At 35.4% G+C, this 17717-nt stretch overlaps 1 protein-coding gene across 1 annotated transcript in view; it reads left to right on the top strand.

Moving 5' to 3' along the window:
- Positions 1 to 319: 319 nt before the first annotated feature.
- Positions 320 to 17717, top strand: part of LOC123673694 (dynein axonemal heavy chain 5) — a 43113-nt gene continuing 25715 nt past the window's right edge. The window contains exons 1-28 of the mRNA XM_045608304.1: positions 320 to 574; positions 1845 to 2034; positions 2269 to 2472; positions 2554 to 2798; positions 2871 to 2978; positions 4182 to 4506; positions 4590 to 4813; positions 5840 to 5987; positions 6172 to 6353; positions 6689 to 6895; positions 6949 to 7137; positions 7498 to 7771; positions 7874 to 8122; positions 8175 to 8341; positions 10044 to 10328; positions 11242 to 11483; positions 11653 to 11839; positions 11950 to 12231; positions 12551 to 12809; positions 13141 to 13361; positions 13425 to 13624; positions 13880 to 14124; positions 14217 to 14659; positions 15322 to 15546; positions 15905 to 16077; positions 16713 to 16891; positions 17201 to 17388; positions 17458 to 17652. Coding sequence (XP_045464260.1) covers positions 320 to 574; positions 1845 to 2034; positions 2269 to 2472; positions 2554 to 2798; positions 2871 to 2978; positions 4182 to 4506; positions 4590 to 4813; positions 5840 to 5987; positions 6172 to 6353; positions 6689 to 6895; positions 6949 to 7137; positions 7498 to 7771; positions 7874 to 8122; positions 8175 to 8341; positions 10044 to 10328; positions 11242 to 11483; positions 11653 to 11839; positions 11950 to 12231; positions 12551 to 12809; positions 13141 to 13361; positions 13425 to 13624; positions 13880 to 14124; positions 14217 to 14659; positions 15322 to 15546; positions 15905 to 16077; positions 16713 to 16891; positions 17201 to 17388; positions 17458 to 17652 — 6291 coding nt within the window. The remainder of the gene's footprint in view (positions 575 to 1844; positions 2035 to 2268; positions 2473 to 2553; positions 2799 to 2870; positions 2979 to 4181; positions 4507 to 4589; positions 4814 to 5839; positions 5988 to 6171; positions 6354 to 6688; positions 6896 to 6948; positions 7138 to 7497; positions 7772 to 7873; positions 8123 to 8174; positions 8342 to 10043; positions 10329 to 11241; positions 11484 to 11652; positions 11840 to 11949; positions 12232 to 12550; positions 12810 to 13140; positions 13362 to 13424; positions 13625 to 13879; positions 14125 to 14216; positions 14660 to 15321; positions 15547 to 15904; positions 16078 to 16712; positions 16892 to 17200; positions 17389 to 17457; positions 17653 to 17717) is intronic.

Here is a 17717-nt window from a genome sequence, read left to right on the forward strand (position 1 = left end):
AAAAATTTCAATCCGAACTAAAAAAAAATGAATTTACGTTAGGTAAAAAACATCTGTATATGCGATAGAAAAAATTTGAGTAGAAACTAAAAAGCAGCGGAAAAAATTGAATCTTAAATAATTTTTATCAAAATGGCATAAATTACGTACGGCTTATTGAGTGCAAATTATTTGAAATTTTTTTATGAGAACCAAGTATTGAACGACCACTATTGACTTGAGTCATTCCACCTTGTTTTTTCTGCTGTATTTCACTTTGAGCAAGAATTTTTTGAAAATCTTTCAGTTGGACGAAATAAACCAACTCTTCTTGCCGCACATGAAGACAAAGTTGATGTGGTATTACCAAGATATGGAGGAATTGGAAGTGGTGTCTGTTGTAGACAGCAACAAGCCCAGCACCAGTAGACAATTACAACCTAGCACCAGCAGAGCAGCACAGCAGATAGTCCAACCAACTTACAAAAAGAAACTTTTTCTAACCAATGGATGGGAAACTCCACTAACTGGGATTTGTGTTTATATTTTTAGGACGAATACCAGCAAACAGCTACCAGAGGAAGGATTTCAGAAGGTTAGTTTGGTGGGAAATTTTAAAGATATCAATGTTAGGTTATCATTTGAAAGTTTTTTCGTCCAGTATTCAAGTTTTTAAGATTGTATGATTTGCATACATACGATTATGTCTACCATTATAAACTGTCCGTAATGCACGAAACGTACTTAGCAGGCCAATTGAAAAGTCCCCGGTCTGATGCACGGATGGCGGTGCTAGTATTAAATCCATATGATTTTTAGTTAGTACAAACATTCAAACGATACGTGTTAAAATTTGACAGCAGTCCAACCATTAGTTTGTGAGATATTGCGTTGTGAGTGTAGCTACTTTTGTTATTCGAAAACAGATGGAAAAAATAATTTCATGTGCTGATAAAATATTGCTTTCTGAAGGGAAAAATACATTTGAAGCAAAATCTTCGCTTGATGAAGAATTTCCGAATCCAAAGCTAGGAAAAACACAACAGTCAGCTGGCAAGGTTATGGCATCAGTATTCTGAGATGCGCAAGGTATATATCCATTGATTACCTCCAAAAGGGCAAAACCATCAACAAAGATTATTATATAGCGTTATTGGATCGTTTGAACAATGAAATCGTTAAAAAACGGTCCCATTTGAAGAAAAAAAAGATGCTATTTTATCAAGACAATGCGCCGTGTCACGAATCAATGAAAACAATGGCAAAATTGCATGAATTGGGCTTCTAATTGCTTCTGCATCCACTGTATTCGCCAGATCTGGCTCCCAGCGACTTTTTCCTGTTCTCAGACCTCGAAAGAATGCTCACTGGAAAGAAATTTAGCGCCAATGAAGGAGTAATCGCCGAAACTGAGGCCTATTTTGAAACGAAAGACAAATCGTACTACAAAAATGGTATCGAAAAATTGGAAGATCGCTTTTTCTGTATCTTCCTCGACGGCAACTACGTTGAATAATAAAATCGAACTTTGCCAAAAAAATGTGTTTTACTATGGTAGACCGGGGACTTTTCAATTGGTCTGTTATTATAGAATAATTATTTTTGTAGTATGTTTTCACAATTTTCACACGTTCAGCAGTAGATAAACGATTCATATTGCTAAATGGCTATCTTTCAAATTGATATACTCTTTTACCTACGCTGAAAAAAGAGATAATTCTTGCAAACTATACAACGGCTGTAAAAAGTCAACAATTTTCTTTGAAAAAAAGGTGAAAGTTATACGAAATATGTCACTACAAACATATATTCAGATGGAAACAGCCCAAATAACCATTTAAAACATATATTCATATGTGATACAGGATCTTTACTGTGGAATAATTGATTCCCAACAAATTGGACTGGTCACTACGATTGAACGTATCATCGAGAATATTTTCATGGAGGTTTTGGCACATCCACCTTTAGATTGTGAAGACGATGCTGCAAGTTGTCCGATGGTCAAAAATCAATTACTACCAGCCCTCAGATCATTCTGCAGTGCCTTGAAAGGTAAGTCGTAGAAATCTTGAATCATACTAGAGCAGATGCTCTGAGGAACGAACTGACGTGAAGTCATGACCTTTTGAGCGCTCATTTATTCATGTAGTGGATCTCTGGAGACCATATAATTGTATGTAGGTATATTATATATACTCATACAGTTCTCTGGTCTCCAAGGGCACAATTGACGAATGTATGACGAGTGCTCAAAGAGGATTATAATCCGATCTAACGCATTTTCAGTATGTGAGGAAGTGTGTGGTCAAGGTCCTATTTTTGAAAAGGACTCGATTTCACTCTGTTCACTCAATGATGAAGAGCTGAAGGAATGGACTATAAACCCTGAAAAATTGGGTGCACTTGAGGCAAGAGTAAAAGGTTGGATCAAGAGACTCGCCGAAATTTTGAAGGAAAGCGAACAGATCAGAAGAGAAGACGATTCATCAGGTAAGAAAAATCGAAAGTAGTTTTGACATAATGTTATATTAATTTTCAAATCAAAATATATAATTTAATCTCATATCGTAGGACCCCAAGGTGAGCTTGAATACTGGAAGAAAAGAGGAGCTCAATTTTCTCAAATAGCCTCTCAACTTCATACTGAAGAAGTTCAAGCTACGTTAATGTGTTTGAAGGTTGGAAGAGTGAAAATACTGAAGGAATGGCAGGATACTGATAAGAGGGTTACATTCTGTTACAATGAAGCTAAGGATAACTCCAAATTCATTCAATCTTTGGAGAAAAACTGTCATTCTCTATATCTCGACGATCCAGTTAGTATTCTTTCACAAAAAAGTCCTTCTGAATATAATGATTTATCGTTTCTTTTTGTTTGTGCATTCTAGGTTAAGATGCGAGAATCCATAATGGGATTATTGCAAACTGTACGTCTAATATACAATGTTTCTCAATTCTACAATACATCAGAAAGAACTTCTGCTCTCATGGTGAAGGTAAATTATTTCATCAATTATCGATTGAATCATTGAATGTTGAACGGAATGATATATGAGATTATTATTGGATTTAAACCACTTACATTTTATGTTACTGTATATTCAACGTGTAGGTCTAACATATAAGCGTTTTAAAACATAACTAACTTTCTAAAGACAGTTTTAAAAAGTGATATTACAAACTGAAAGTTCAGAAACCACATAAAATGATTTATTGAGATAAATATATGAGCATGAGAGTCATGCCATGGCTGGATCCCAAATTTTGAAATATTATGGAGAGAAAGCACAGTCCCAGAGAGATTGGGTTGGTTTCGTTAAAAAGAGTAGAAAGTATTGTAGTGACACTTTGCTTGGCGTCGTGGGCTTCGCATCTCTCGAAATATCGGAAACGCTTTCATTCTACGGAAAAGTCACCAGGCTCCGATACGGATATGGTGGTGTATGAGGCAGGGGCCATTGTATGCCTTACTTATGGTTTCATCGGTATTTCCGGGATGAAACACTGCACTCTTAAGAGAGCACTTCGAAATTGGCTGAGAACTCCTCGCCAAAGTATATTTGCACATGGTACTGAGAGCGGCGTGTTTACTACTCTTCCTTCAACACTTTTCTATGACTGCAATTTTATGGATGAGCTATGAAGCTCACTTTCATCTCTCAGGGTGTGTTATCAAGCAACATTGCCAATACTTGGCAAATTACTTTGAGAACTTTAATAAGGACCCCCATAGTCTAATAGTCACATGATCTAGACAGCCTCCGTTTTCAGTCACACAGTCAGCCATTCATGTGCTATTATCCAGAAGATGTTCCTAGTCCAGGTGATATCTTTGCACGAGCAGCCTCAGTGGCCACATATTTTAGTCTTCATAATTTTTATATGTGGAGTTGGCTCAAAGTCTATCATTTCAAAGGTTATCCGAGGGGCTTGCACTACCTAAAGATAGCAAATGAGGAATAAACTGCCCAAATAATCATCACCTCTTTCGAGAGAGTCATGCAAAACTTCTACGAAACGCCATCATTTGGAAGATGTCATTCTGAGAACAGTTTTAAAAAACTGAATTATATGATCGTTCTGGTGAATGAATTTTTTTAAATCTCCCATACTTTTTTGAGAGCCCTTTATGCTTTGGGAGCTAGCCGTTGTAAACTTTGTAGAACACAACTATCATCAAACTCGATTATTTCTTTCAGATAACAAACCAAATGATAGAAACCTGCAAAGACTACATTACCTGTCGTGGTCAAGAAAGTATTTGGTCGCAAGACAGAGACATAATGAGGGAAAAACTTACCCAGTGTATTAAGCTCAATAAAGTTTATAGAAAGACATATAGTCTTGTGAAAAGTCAACCTGTTCTACCTGGCCAACGCCAATTTAATTTTTCCGAAAACTATGTCTTCGGAAAGTTTGATGTTTTTTGTAGGAGACTGGCAAGAATTATATCAACTTTCAATCTGATAGAAGACTATACTTCACTTTTCAAGAAAAGAATGGAAGGCTTGCTGTTGGGAGATGGTATGATCTTTAAAAATTAAGTTAGCTTCGTGAATAGACGAAGAATGTGAAAATGAAATGATTGGACTTTGGTAATTTTTCAGCTTTGGAAGAAGTCGTTCATAACTTCAATGAAATAAAATCTACAATAATCAACAAAAAATACGATTTTTTAGATCAAAGAAACACTGATTTCGACAACGACTACAAAGAATTCTTGACGAAAACGGATGAATTGAAAGAACATCTCAGTGAAATGATAGAAAGTAATTTTGATAGTGTTTGGGAGACACCACAAGGGATAAAATTTCTGACAAGATTTGAAAAAGTAGGTTAGGTTAGGTACAAGTGCCTATTATCCGAAATAATAGCGATTTATAGTTCAAATTTTTACAATGAATGCTGTCAAACCGACGGGCTCTTCTTAGAGGTCATCAGTATCACATAACCCAACCAACGATGATAACCAGGTCCAGGGAGTTTTCAATTGAAGGCCAGCAGAAACTATTCAGATTGGAACCAAGTGACTGCGAAGGTGTTTAAGAGGTCTTTCAAATAAACAGTAGCTTTCCTTGAAAAGTTTTGAAACTAAAAAAAAATTTTTTTCTCGAAATTTCAGAAGAGTTGCATTTTTGGGCACGTTTAACCAATAAAGATATTTCAATTTTATGTCATCTTTTTATTGAAGAACATGCAATTTTTATTGCATTTTATTTCATCAGAAATTATTGACCAAACAAAATTCCTCAATTCAAAAAAACTCTTGTGTAATATGCGTTTCCTAAGAAAACAATAATATACAACATTGTAGCTGTCATGTGGTAGGGCATGACCACAAAATGCTATTTTTTTTTCATATTTGAGCAATTTCAAGAACCAAATAATATACGTTTTTTTCTTATCATTTTTGGAAGCGTGTAATTTTTCAAGGAAAGGCCTTAGAGCTTTTATTCACATGAAAGACCCCCTTTAATTTACAACAAGAATACATGCCTTAGAAACTTTCACACTCATTTGGTAAAACCCTATACATGTTAAATAGTCGTAAAGGAAGTAGCTTTTTTTGACACCATGTGTAATATTGAGATATAGTATCAATGCTCCTACTGGCTATCAATTGAATACCCCCCTGTTTTTACCTAGACCTAGTTGTCCTGGATGGTTCGGTTATGCGATTCTGATTAGCTCTAAGAATATCAAAACCAGTCTATCTCTACTCACCTTCGCTGACAGCACGTTTTTCTATGGTTAACTCTTGATATAGACTTCTGCCAGTCCAATATTTGGATTATTTTCACCTTCGTTGGATTTTATTCTCATTTTCATTAACTCTACATCTAACTCTACTTCATAGGTGAGCGAAAAAATACCATTGGCTAAAATGGATGATAAATATGAAAGAATCTTGAAATATTGTGAGAAAGAAGTTGATCGCATCATAAAGATGTATAGAAAAGAGAAAGACGATCCTCCTTTGCCTTGGATGTTTCCTCCTATTGCAGGTAAGAGAGTCATTTTTTATCTTGCAACTTTGCAAATCTCAAATACTCTTCCACATGTAGGAAATTCGAAGAGAGACATTGAGTATTGCAGCAACTACATACCGTCCAAAAGAAAATCAGATATTTGCAACATTATTATCTTTAAGTATGCTCAGGGTTATGTATCCGATAATTGTCATTTTAGGGCGCATCAAATGGGCACGCTCCTTGAAAAGTCACCTGGAGGAGCTTCTGACAAGCGTTACAAGTCATAATATCCTGAAAAATCTACCAGCTACTCAAGAATTGTCAAGAAGATATAATCAAGCTGAACAAACACTGAAGTCTTACGAAACCGATATGGTAGCAATATGGATGAATCAACACGTAAGTTTTACCTAATCGCATATATTTGAAGAAAAATAAATTGATTGATCATTAGCGGCTTATTCGCCTTTTCTTTTCAAAGGCCAGCTCATGAGAGTTATGCCTGAGTTAAAAAGTCGGTTCAAGAACTTGTCACTATGCACAATTGAGAGAGCCATAAAAATTAATAGGATGAAAGACCATCCTAAAATAATTTCATTCCCGATCTTGCCAATAGAATGAAAAAAGGAAATGAAATGAATAACAATATATTTGCTTTTTTATTATACTCTCTCAGCTGTGAGCCTTCTTCCTCGCCAGATGTATATGAAGGTTTAGTTTGAACTTTTTCGAAGGTTTGGGAAGTTGACAACTGCCTGAAGAGAAAGTTACTCGCAGTATGCCCTGAACAACAGAAGCTGAAAGTCAACATTCACAATTCTATACCTCTTTTGATACGAGAATCTGATTTAATGGCCAAGATGAGTTTACCCATACCTATCGTAGCTCTAACTCTTTATTCCAAAAAGGACTATTTTGATTTGATACAGGATTCGTTACAGGTTGTTTGAGATAATTGTTACTGAATTCAAGAACTTTATCAATGATTTTTCAGTTCCTCATCAACGATTTGGAAAAAAATGTGAAAGGGGTGAAACAAGAAGTGCGACCTCTTTTTTTACCTCATCTTGTGAAACTTATGCGGATTATTGAACCAGGAATGAAAGAATTGACGTGGATTTCTTCTGACTGGAAAGAATTCATAGATAAAGCTAGCGATGCCATTTTGAAATTCAAAGTATTAGTGAGTACAAGTCAGATGTTAAAAAATATAGAGAAGAACCATCATAATTCCTTAATATCAAAAATGCTACAGGTGTCCCAAATTTGTTTTACAGGGTTTCTCGATTATAATCAGAGCTAGAGCCATGCAGTTTTCACACCACGCTATAACTTTTTTATGAATAAAGTTTTTGTGTTTTCGAATTCTATTATCGATTGACGCATTATTAACTGGTAGGTACCTCGCCATGGTAACTATGGAGAGGTACCGATTATTAACGTATCAATCTATAATAAATTAGTATTATCCCACTTCAGATCTGAGAAATCCCGCAAAACCGAATTTGGGACACCCTACACAGTTTAGTTCAATTTATTTTAGTCTTATCGAGTGCATGACATCTACACCAACCGAGTACTCGAGGTACTAGCAGCAATGCAAGCTGTTCAACTACATGCACTACCAGAGCTAGATGAAGACCCTTGGATAGTCTCAGATTTTTGCGAAAGAAGTGAAGAAGCTTGTAGGTCTGCTGCCATTGAATTGCATCGAAAAAGCTTGATGGTCGAGGAAGCCGTTGAGGAGATACTTTCTTTGGTCAGAAGGTCGAGAATTGACATTCCTTCACAATCTGTTGATGAAATGTTCGTAGAAGGTGAGCTTTCACGATTTCTTTGTGTTGCTGAAAGTTAAGTTAAACGCTTGTGAAAATTCTGTGGATAAGAATGTGGTTAGTGCACTTTCAATTTTTTTCAAGATGAACCTGGTAACCAAAACGAAGAAGGAACTCATTTATCATCACAACCAACTGATTGGAGTCTGGTATGGGAGTGTTTCGAGAAGCCTCACCTTCTTCTAGGAATTGGTATGGCACGATCGATGCAAGACATGGTAAAAGGTGCTGTAACTGAAATGAGACGTTACTACAGCCGGAAAGTGGTTGATGTTCTGGTTAAAGTAACACGTCATTCTCTTGACGCATTGATGAGAAGATTTTCAGTAGTAGGTAAGTCTTCTTAGCAAGAATCGATTACAGACGATTTTGTGGTAATTTGTAGAGGAAAAGAATCAGAAACCTATATTCCTGCTGAATGCCATTCTGATGATACCTAAGGTGTCAATCCAACCAAACCTGGATGAGGTGCAAGAGGTTCTTGCCTTGGCTGGAAAGAATATCACATCAGTGTCCAAAGGTGTCGGGCAATGGTCAGGAGGTAAGCTGCAGGTAATGAATTTCAACCTAATTTTTGAAGAGTGTTATAATAAGAGCGCGACAAGAAATTTAAAGTATCTCTCATTTATCTCGGAAAAAGATCACACAATTTTATAGATATATCAAATGATATGGCCGATATTATTGTGGTGTTTACATTGTCCAGGCATACTGGAGCGACTCAATTTCGCCCGGGAAGTTGTGCCCTTTCAAGGCGGATCAATAATGCGCTTGGAGGTATAATGCTTGGTCGCATTACCCATCTTATTGTCGTTGAACAAACAATGACTGGTGGCATAAACGTAGAAAACATCATTGAACCAATCATTATTGCCATAAACGTAGAAAACATCATTGAACCAATCATTATTCTTCTGCGCAACGAATTTGGGGATAATTTCATTTATTAGAATCATAACGCCCCACCACACCGCACACAAAGAGTTCAAAACATTCTTCAAGAGAACAATATCCAGAGAATGAAATGACCAGCAAACTCAGTAGACATGAATCCAATTGAGCATGTATGGGATTACTCAGGGAGAGTAATATCCAATCGCCAAAACCCACCTTCAACTTTTCAGGAATTGAGTTTTGCCCTTCAGGAAGAATGGAACGATATGCTGAAAATATTATTAATGATTTGATTGACTTGATTCATGGGATATCGAGGTGTATTGCCGTATTGGGCAGTTGATTGAAAGAAGTGGCGATACGGACTATTGAATTTGGGTTCAGTTGTGGAATAACTATAATTAATCAAAAATAAATAATCGAGAATTTTTCCTATTTTGTCTCATCCTGCATAAAGCAAAAAGAAACAAACAAAGACCTTCTGTCAAAGAGATTGCAGTTGAAATAGAGGAAAATATTCATCTCATTTCCAGAACATATATTGTTTATTTCTTGAGAAACCTAGGTGATGTCAAGACGATGTGTGTATTTTTGTTATTAACAATTATTAAAATTCCATGACAATCAATTTCGATCTCTTATTGTAACACTCTTTAATGTAACATTCATTCTTGTGGATGATTCCTGGAATATAAATCAACTTAACAACCTCAGAATTATGTAGTGTAAGATTTACAAGAAAATTTTGGTTGAATTTGATCATTTTGTTCAAGTTAAGGTATGATAAAGTTTTATTAATATTCATAAATAATTAAGGAATGAATACATGAAAAAATAACTAAATGGACCCTCAAAATGCACTATGAAGTTTATTGAGTTCATTATAAAAGGAACAACCATAGTTTCATGTAAAACTTGCAGTGTTTTTGTTATTGCTAGTAGAACTTGTATTTATCTTTGATGTCTATTTATTAATAATTTTCTTTTTTTCTCCACACCCACAACTTGTTACTATTCACTATCACCACCTTACTGCGATGCATATACTCTGAACCCTATTCCTTCTCCATATTCTTCGATAATTCGTGAATTTTTGTGAATTTTCACCGTTCACTTTTGAATTGGATTTTTATTGGATTCTATTCGCAACATACAATTGCTTTTTGAATGACCTACAATTTTTGGATCTGAATGTTGCACGCACTTTTCGATGATTCCAAAAAACTTTTTTTTTTGATACTCGATTGAAATTTCACTGAACTTTCACTCGATGTTGAAACTTTCACTCGATGAACATCTTTACACAATTCACACACTTGGCACAACACTCCACGCTTTGTACATTGCCCAACGGAAGAAGGTCGACCCCACCAAGAAGGGATGGAAAAAATTGGCGGGTCGAAAGTCGAACATAAGGGATATTGTAAATCAATCTCGTTTACAACAGCGGACCCTCAAGGGAGTTGTTAAGCTCAAGCAGGAGGAGGACCTGAAGGCTAGGAGGAGAAAATTCTACAGATTGGCTTCGGAGGATAAGCCCTCATTTCCTCTGCAACACAGGAACTTCTACAACCACGTAATGGAGAATAAGGAGGTTGTTAAGTCTTTGTCGCTTTTGACCACTTGCACACAAGACTTGAAACAAGTGAGTATCTATTATGATTATTATTCCTTTGTGGAAATTTGACTTATGTCGTTAACTGCGTTCTTATGTCCTCTTTTGTTGTCGAGTTATTGGCAAACATTTTTAAATTTGGACGAATTCAACATTAGTTCCTGTTTGCGCTACGATAATTGATCTTTAATCTTGTCAATAAACCATGGAATCTTCCCATGAATTTCTGAGTCTGGCTGTTAAGTTTGTCGAACAAAAATCGTCTTTAAGTCGAGTGTTGTTTTAAGCCATAAAAACAACATTTGTTGGTCCTTCGAGCCGGATGAGATTAAGGATTTAAGAAACTTTCCTGGGCCACATTCAGCGCCAGAGAAAAAAATTCTAGCGCCGCATCTCAAGAATCCTAGAGAAATCACGAGAAATTTCGAATAATGATAAAATAAAAACATTGTATTTTTTCGAAGGATATAATAACATAAAGTTGTGTTTCTTCTCTCTCTTGAAATACAATTCCCAAAATGAAAAAATCTAAATAACCAACCAAAAGAAAATTCAAAATATCCAAAACTGTACAATTGAGTACTGTAGTGACTCTGTCTGCCCAGCTCCGGCGGGTTTAAGGGAGACGACGCGTTGTGGCAGAATCACCTCTCCACGATGATGTGAGAAGGTGTCTTAGGCAGAGATCGCTGGATTGTCCAACTGAAGAGTCCACCAGCGATCCTGGGACGAAACACCGTTATCCCTTGAGAGAGGACGCACAAACTCGGCTTGAGAACGACTCGTAAAAGTACAAATGAGTGAGCGCTCAAACGATCCTGACTTCACGTCAGTGTTTTCCTCATTTTGTATAGCTCTTATTTCAATTCATCAATCAGTCACAAAAAGAAAGCATAAATAGAGTTTTTTTACTTCAAATTCGAAAGTATTATCTTTCTTCTAGGAAATAACACAATTCCTTCAAAAATGGAGACCGTATAATATTTTATGGAGAAATGAAAAATCTCACAGAGAACTTCTTGGAGCTTGTTTAACAGAATACGAAACTTCTCTACGAAAACATGAAGAGTTAAACACCAGACTAGAAACTGAACCTGAGACGGTCCTCATAGGGATCAGTTTAGCTATCTCAACCGAAAAACTCAAGTATGGGCTGAGTACGGAAATAAAAAGCTGTACCCATAGGTAACATCCAATATTCATTCATTAGACAGTCGTAACTTTATAATTTAGTTAATTCAACTACCTACACTAGTGTACATATTATACACATCCCTTCAATCTAATTATCAGTTCTACTGCTAGTTCGAAATTTCATATAGGTACATATCAGTTAATAACAAATTTCATTTAGAATCGGTCAAGCAATGAAGAAGAAGTATAAACGAGAAATGGATTACGTTTATGCTGTGATCAATGAAATGGAAAGGAAATTGGAAAGGACCATAAGAGATTTAGATGATGTGCGGTTGATAATGGAAACATTGAGGAAAATAAGACAGCAAGAAGTTGATATGGAGTTGAAAATTGAACCTATAGAGGTAAGAAAAAATATCAATACATGTACTCAATGTAACTTATACTTTTACTTTTATTATAACATTATTTAAAGAATTGTTTGCTCTTTTCTTCATGAATAAATGTTGTCCAGGAAGCCTTCAATGTCCTCAGCCGCTACAATGTTATTGTGGAACGAGAAATAGTTGAACAAGTGGATAATTTGAGGTACACCTGGAATCAGCTTCAAGCTAGAGCTTTGAAAGTGCAGGGAAATCTCCTGGATATGCAGCCACAATTCCAGAATGATCTGAAGAACAATCTGGAGAAATTCAGACAAGATAAACTGGACTACTGTAATGAGTATAGAGTTGCTGGTCCTATGCAGCCTGGTCTGACGCCCAGAGAAGCTTCAGATCGATTGATATCATTTCAGGTATTTTTTTAATTGAACTTTGAAAATGAATGTTTTCTTCATCACGATATCAACATTTATGAAATTTGGACAATTTATGAATGCACGACAAAGCAAAAAGCCATTATTTACTTCAAGATGGTTAGGATAAAAGAGTCTTAGGTTACGATCGTATCCCCATAGGCATTGTCCTCTTTTCTACATGATTCGAATTATGTATGCGATTCGAAAACCACTATACATATGTTAGATCTGATTGATGTAAAATGCAAAAAAAATTCAAAGATGTTGAATGTAATATGTGGATTACTTTTTTCTTCATCACATTCCTCTCTTTCAGAACCGTTTTGAAGGCATGTGGAGAAAATTGCAAACATATCAAAACGGAGAAGAACTATTTGGACTACCTACAACAGATTATCCGGACTTGGCACAAATTCGCAAAGAGCTCAATCTGCTTCAAAAACTTTATAAACTATATAACGACGTCATCGATAGGGTTAACAGCTATTATGACATACCCTGGGATGAAGTTAATATTGAAGAGATTAATAATGAATTAATGGAATTCCAGAATAGGTGTAGGAAACTCCCAAAAGGTGAGAGAGATGTGAATTCACAATATTTTTTTCTGAACTTGTTCAAATTCAGATCACAAAATACGCTATTTCTGTATATTTAAGCGTCTCTATGCAACGAACTTTATCTTTATTGGTTTTTCAATATGAGTAGACAAAGTACCTAGAATGATTGATTCTTCAGGTAACTCTTTTTTCAAACAACTCTCAATCTTTGCCAGTAAACACTCAATAAAGAAAATATTATATGCTGAAATTATCAATGAAAACTACTCAGAGTGTTCACCAAGTAGGGAAGAACCGTTTTTCATAACTTCAACTCAGGTTTTTTCAATGAATATTATTTCCAAAGGTCTAAAGGAATGGCCCGCCTTTTTTGCTCTCAAGAAAACCATCGATGACTTCAACGACATGTGTCCATTACTTGAACTGATGGCAAATAAAGCAATGAAACCAAGACATTGGCAGAGAATCATGGAATCACTAAATCATATTTTCGAATTCGAAAATGAGGGTTTCTGTTTGAAGAATATTTTGGAAGCACCACTTCTGTCCCACAAAGAGGATATAGAGGTAAGTTTTCGAATTTCTTACATGTGAAAATTTGACTGACTATACTATTTTCTGAATCTGTAGGATATCTGTATATCAGCAATGAAAGAGAAAGACATTGAAGCCAAATTACGCCAAGTCACTAACGAATGGTCAGTTCATGAGTTGACGTTTATGACATTCAACAATCGAGGAGAACTCTTGTTGAGGGGTGATACAACAGCAGAAACAATAGGTCAACTCGAAGATAGTTTAATGATTTTAGGGTCTCTCCTATCAAACAGGTACAAATATGTTTGGGATATTATCATTTCTGGAGATTAGTTTTGAGTATAATCATTTCAAGGAAACCATTCAGCCACACTGTGTAGATTAACAGATCTGAGACCATTTCTGGCTCAATTCAATATATTGATTGAATGACTGCGCATGACAAAATAATATAATCGGAATTCAAATTTGAATTTCCATAGACGTTGAGTTGTACCTTCGTGTTTATTTCTAGCGTTTTCAAAGAAATAAACGTTCTTTACTTTCAGATACAATGCACCTTTCAAAAAACAGATCCAGCAATGGGTTCACGATTTGTCCAACACAAACGAGATTTTGGAACGTTGGCTACTCGTACAAAATATGTGGGTATATTTGGAAGCTGTCTTTGTTGGTGGGGATATAGCGAAGCAGTTGCCAAAAGAAGCTAAAAGATTCTCGAAAATTGATAAATCCTGGCAGAAAATAATGCAAAGAGCTCACGAAACACCCGGTGTTGTATCTTGTTGTGTCGGTAAGTATAAGATCTGTACTTTTGATGATATCTTCATCAGCAGAAAATTCATAGCTGTTTCATACTCAATAGTCAATACTATATATTTCTAGGGGATGATTTGCTGAAGCAGTTACTTCCTCATCTACAGGAGCAACTAGAACTCTGTCAAAAATCCCTAAGTGGTTATCTAGAGAAGAAACGAACGATGTTTCCAAGATTCTTCTTCGTATCGGATCCTGCTCTTCTCGAAATTTTGGGACAAGCATCGGACTCTCACACAATCCAGAACCATTTGTTATCCATTTTTGACAACACAAGATGGGTAAAGTTCCACGATATTGAATACAATAAAATTACCGCCATCGTATCATCCGAAAATGAATTGATACAACTTGAGAAGGCCGTTAGAGCTGAAGGAAGTGTTGAACAATGGCTCACTCAGCTACTCATGATGTCTCAATCGTCTCTTCACTCTATAATAAGACAAGCTTATGCGATGATCAACGATGCCAATTTCAACCTTCTCCAGTTCTTGGATAAAATGCCAGCACAGGTAAAATTATAATGAATTTTTCTGTATGATTGACAGCAAAATAATATTGAAAAGCACAATTAAAATTGATTGAATGTGATCAACATTCCAAGGTTTTTATATGCATGTTCAACATTTCAATCTCATCAGAATTGGATGTGTCAGTGTTTGGGGATAGCTAAAGAACTAGGGCTGGGATCCCACGAAATAGTATCGATTGGCAACGTTCATTTCAACAATCGATAATTATTAGTTGGATTTTCAAACCATTGAATAATTCCTGGCTAGGATCCCACTAATTATTATAAATTATTGAAATGAACGTTGCCAACGATAATAATAATTAGTGGGATCCTAGCTTGGAATCATTCAGTGGTTTGAAAATTTGGTAATATGTTAATTAATGTATTTGTGTTTATGTTTCTTGTTTTTCATTTCTCATTTTCTTTCATTAATATAAGTCATAATATCCAGGTATGGGTTTGTGACGTTTGTGTATATCTTTTTGACGCTGTTTATATTTGGTCTTTATCTTTTCATTTTCTTTACTATTATTAATTATGCTTATTTCTTTTATTCACATATCTTAGTATTATTTCCTTCAACTATTTACATAATGTGTTCTTTCAATATTTCCGGAATTCGTACCTTATCTGCAAGTAATCATATTTTGTTGTTCGTAGATTGGATTATTGGGTCTCCAAATGATTTGGACTAGAGATGCAGAACTGGCTCTAATGCAAGCAAGACACGATAAAAAACAGATGCCCGACACTAACAATAAATTTTTGGAATTGCTCAACACTTTGATTGATCAAACCACACGAGATCTTACCAAAATAGAACGAACAAAGTTTGAAACCTTAATCACTATTCATGTACATCAGAGAGATATATTTGATATACTGGTGAGTACCATTTCCTGTTATTAATCTTGCTCTAAAAAAAATTAAAAAAATATTTACCGCATAAGAGCTATGTAAACGAGTAGGCTCCGAAAATCAAGTCTATATTTTCGATTTAATAAAAAGTTTCACCTATTCAATCCCCTCAATTGTCGCCATTGTCGGTATTTAAAGAAACCATATATAGGTTCCACTCAAGGTCCAACTGAAATCGCGTTTGTACTGAGAAAATAATAGTATAATTAGCATTAGTGAGAATAGAAACAATTACACCTAGATCGAGACTGTCAAAAAAAGTTTTTCTTCTGAAAATGTTTCGAACATTGTTGAATCTATCTTCTGAGCTCAATATCCTTTGCAGTGTCGACTGAATGTAAGACATGTAAACGATTTCGAATGGTTAAAACAGTGCAGATTCTACTTCAAGGAAGATCAAGACAAAACATTGATCATAATCACCGATGTGACATTCTCTTATCAAAATGAATATTTGGGATGTACAGACAGATTGGTTATCACTCCTCTCACAGACAGGTAACTGGAGAATTTCATTTTGGAAATCACAACAGGATTATTGCAAGCACAAATAGCATATTTTCCTTACATGTTTCTAATTGATAATTCAATTATGAATATACCCATAATTTAAAGAAATTACAGCTTCAATATAAATAAATTCAATGAAATTATGTAGCAGCAGAACCTACACAACTCATTTGCTTATATATTCATCAAAATTGAAATTTTTCTTCACATATTATGTGCATATTTATTGAAAATGATAATTTTTGTGAAAATTGAGCTTATGCACGTAATTCACCAATTGAAAAGGATTGCAACAATTCCAGAAAAGCACTGGCATGGCATCTCATGTTATGTTAGGTTATATTATACAAGATTTCAAAAATTTTCTTATTTGCTTTCACAAATCCATCTCCACAAAATAGATTTTCTCACCGCTTCATTCATAACAATTTCAGCATAATAAGGTTCATGGTATCCAATGAGCTGAAAAGGAATTAGTTGAGTAAGGAATTGATTCAGTTGAGGAATTAGCCTGAGTAAGTGAAAAATTTTCATTTCTACTCCTCTTGAAGTGTTGTCACCGCTTCAAAAGTGAATTTAACAAGTTGGTGAATATGTTGAAGTCAATTTTTTTTTTGTTCAAGGTGTTACATCACCCTAGCTCAGGCTCTTGTAATGAGCATGGGAGGCGCACCTTGTGGTCCTGCTGGAACTGGTAAAACAGAAACCGTAAAAGACATGGGGAAGACTTTGGCTAAATACGTCGTTGTCTTCAACTGCTCAGATCAAATGGATTACAGAGGATTAGGCAGAATTTATAAAGGTTTGTGTATTTTGGTTTATTATTTCTGATTATAATATTCGTCTATACTCTCCTTGATTCTTTGGAGAGGTACCTGCCATAAATATTTTTATATCCTCTGTAGTAAGTCTTTACCTCTTTCCCTCTTGGAAAATTTGCAAGAGTATTTAAGGTGTTTTCTCTGAAATTTGAGTGATTTTTCTTTGTCCTCTATTGAAATATTTTAGGAAGTTAATCTATTATGGTTTTGATTCTCTATGCTGTCTTAACAAGTGTTAAAAAAACAAAGAACTCGTTTGAAATATTTCAACAATTTTTTTTAACGCAAAGGTTTGGCTCAATCGGGATCATGGGGTTGCTTCGACGAATTCAATAGGATCGAACTGCCTGTATTGTCTGTAGCAGCTCAACAAGTTGCCGTTGTTTTGGCTAGTAAGAAAGAGAAGAAGAAGTCTTTCGTCTTCACAGATGGGGACATCATCGAGATGTGCCCAGAATTTGGTATTTTCATCACAATGGTAAGCTTTTCGAAGAAATATTGAAAACTATGTAAGTCCGATAATAATATGTATATTGAAATTTTCTAGAATCCAGGTTATGCTGGGCGTAAAGAGTTGCCTGAAAATTTGAAAATTCAGTTCAGAACGGTGGCCATGATGGTACCAGATCGACAAATCATCATTCGAGTAAAGCTAGCCAGCTGTGGTTTTCTTGAAAATATTACTTTGGCCAGAAAATTTTACACCTTGTATAAGTTGTGTGAGGAACAACTAACGAAACAGGTAAGGATATTGAAAAGTTTGCTCATGGTCATGGACAATATTAGAAATTTTTCGAGGATTCCAAC

This window comes from Harmonia axyridis, chromosome 2 (genome assembly GCF_914767665.1).
Source record: "Harmonia axyridis chromosome 2, icHarAxyr1.1, whole genome shotgun sequence".
NCBI lineage: Eukaryota > Metazoa > Arthropoda > Insecta > Coleoptera > Coccinellidae > Harmonia > Harmonia axyridis.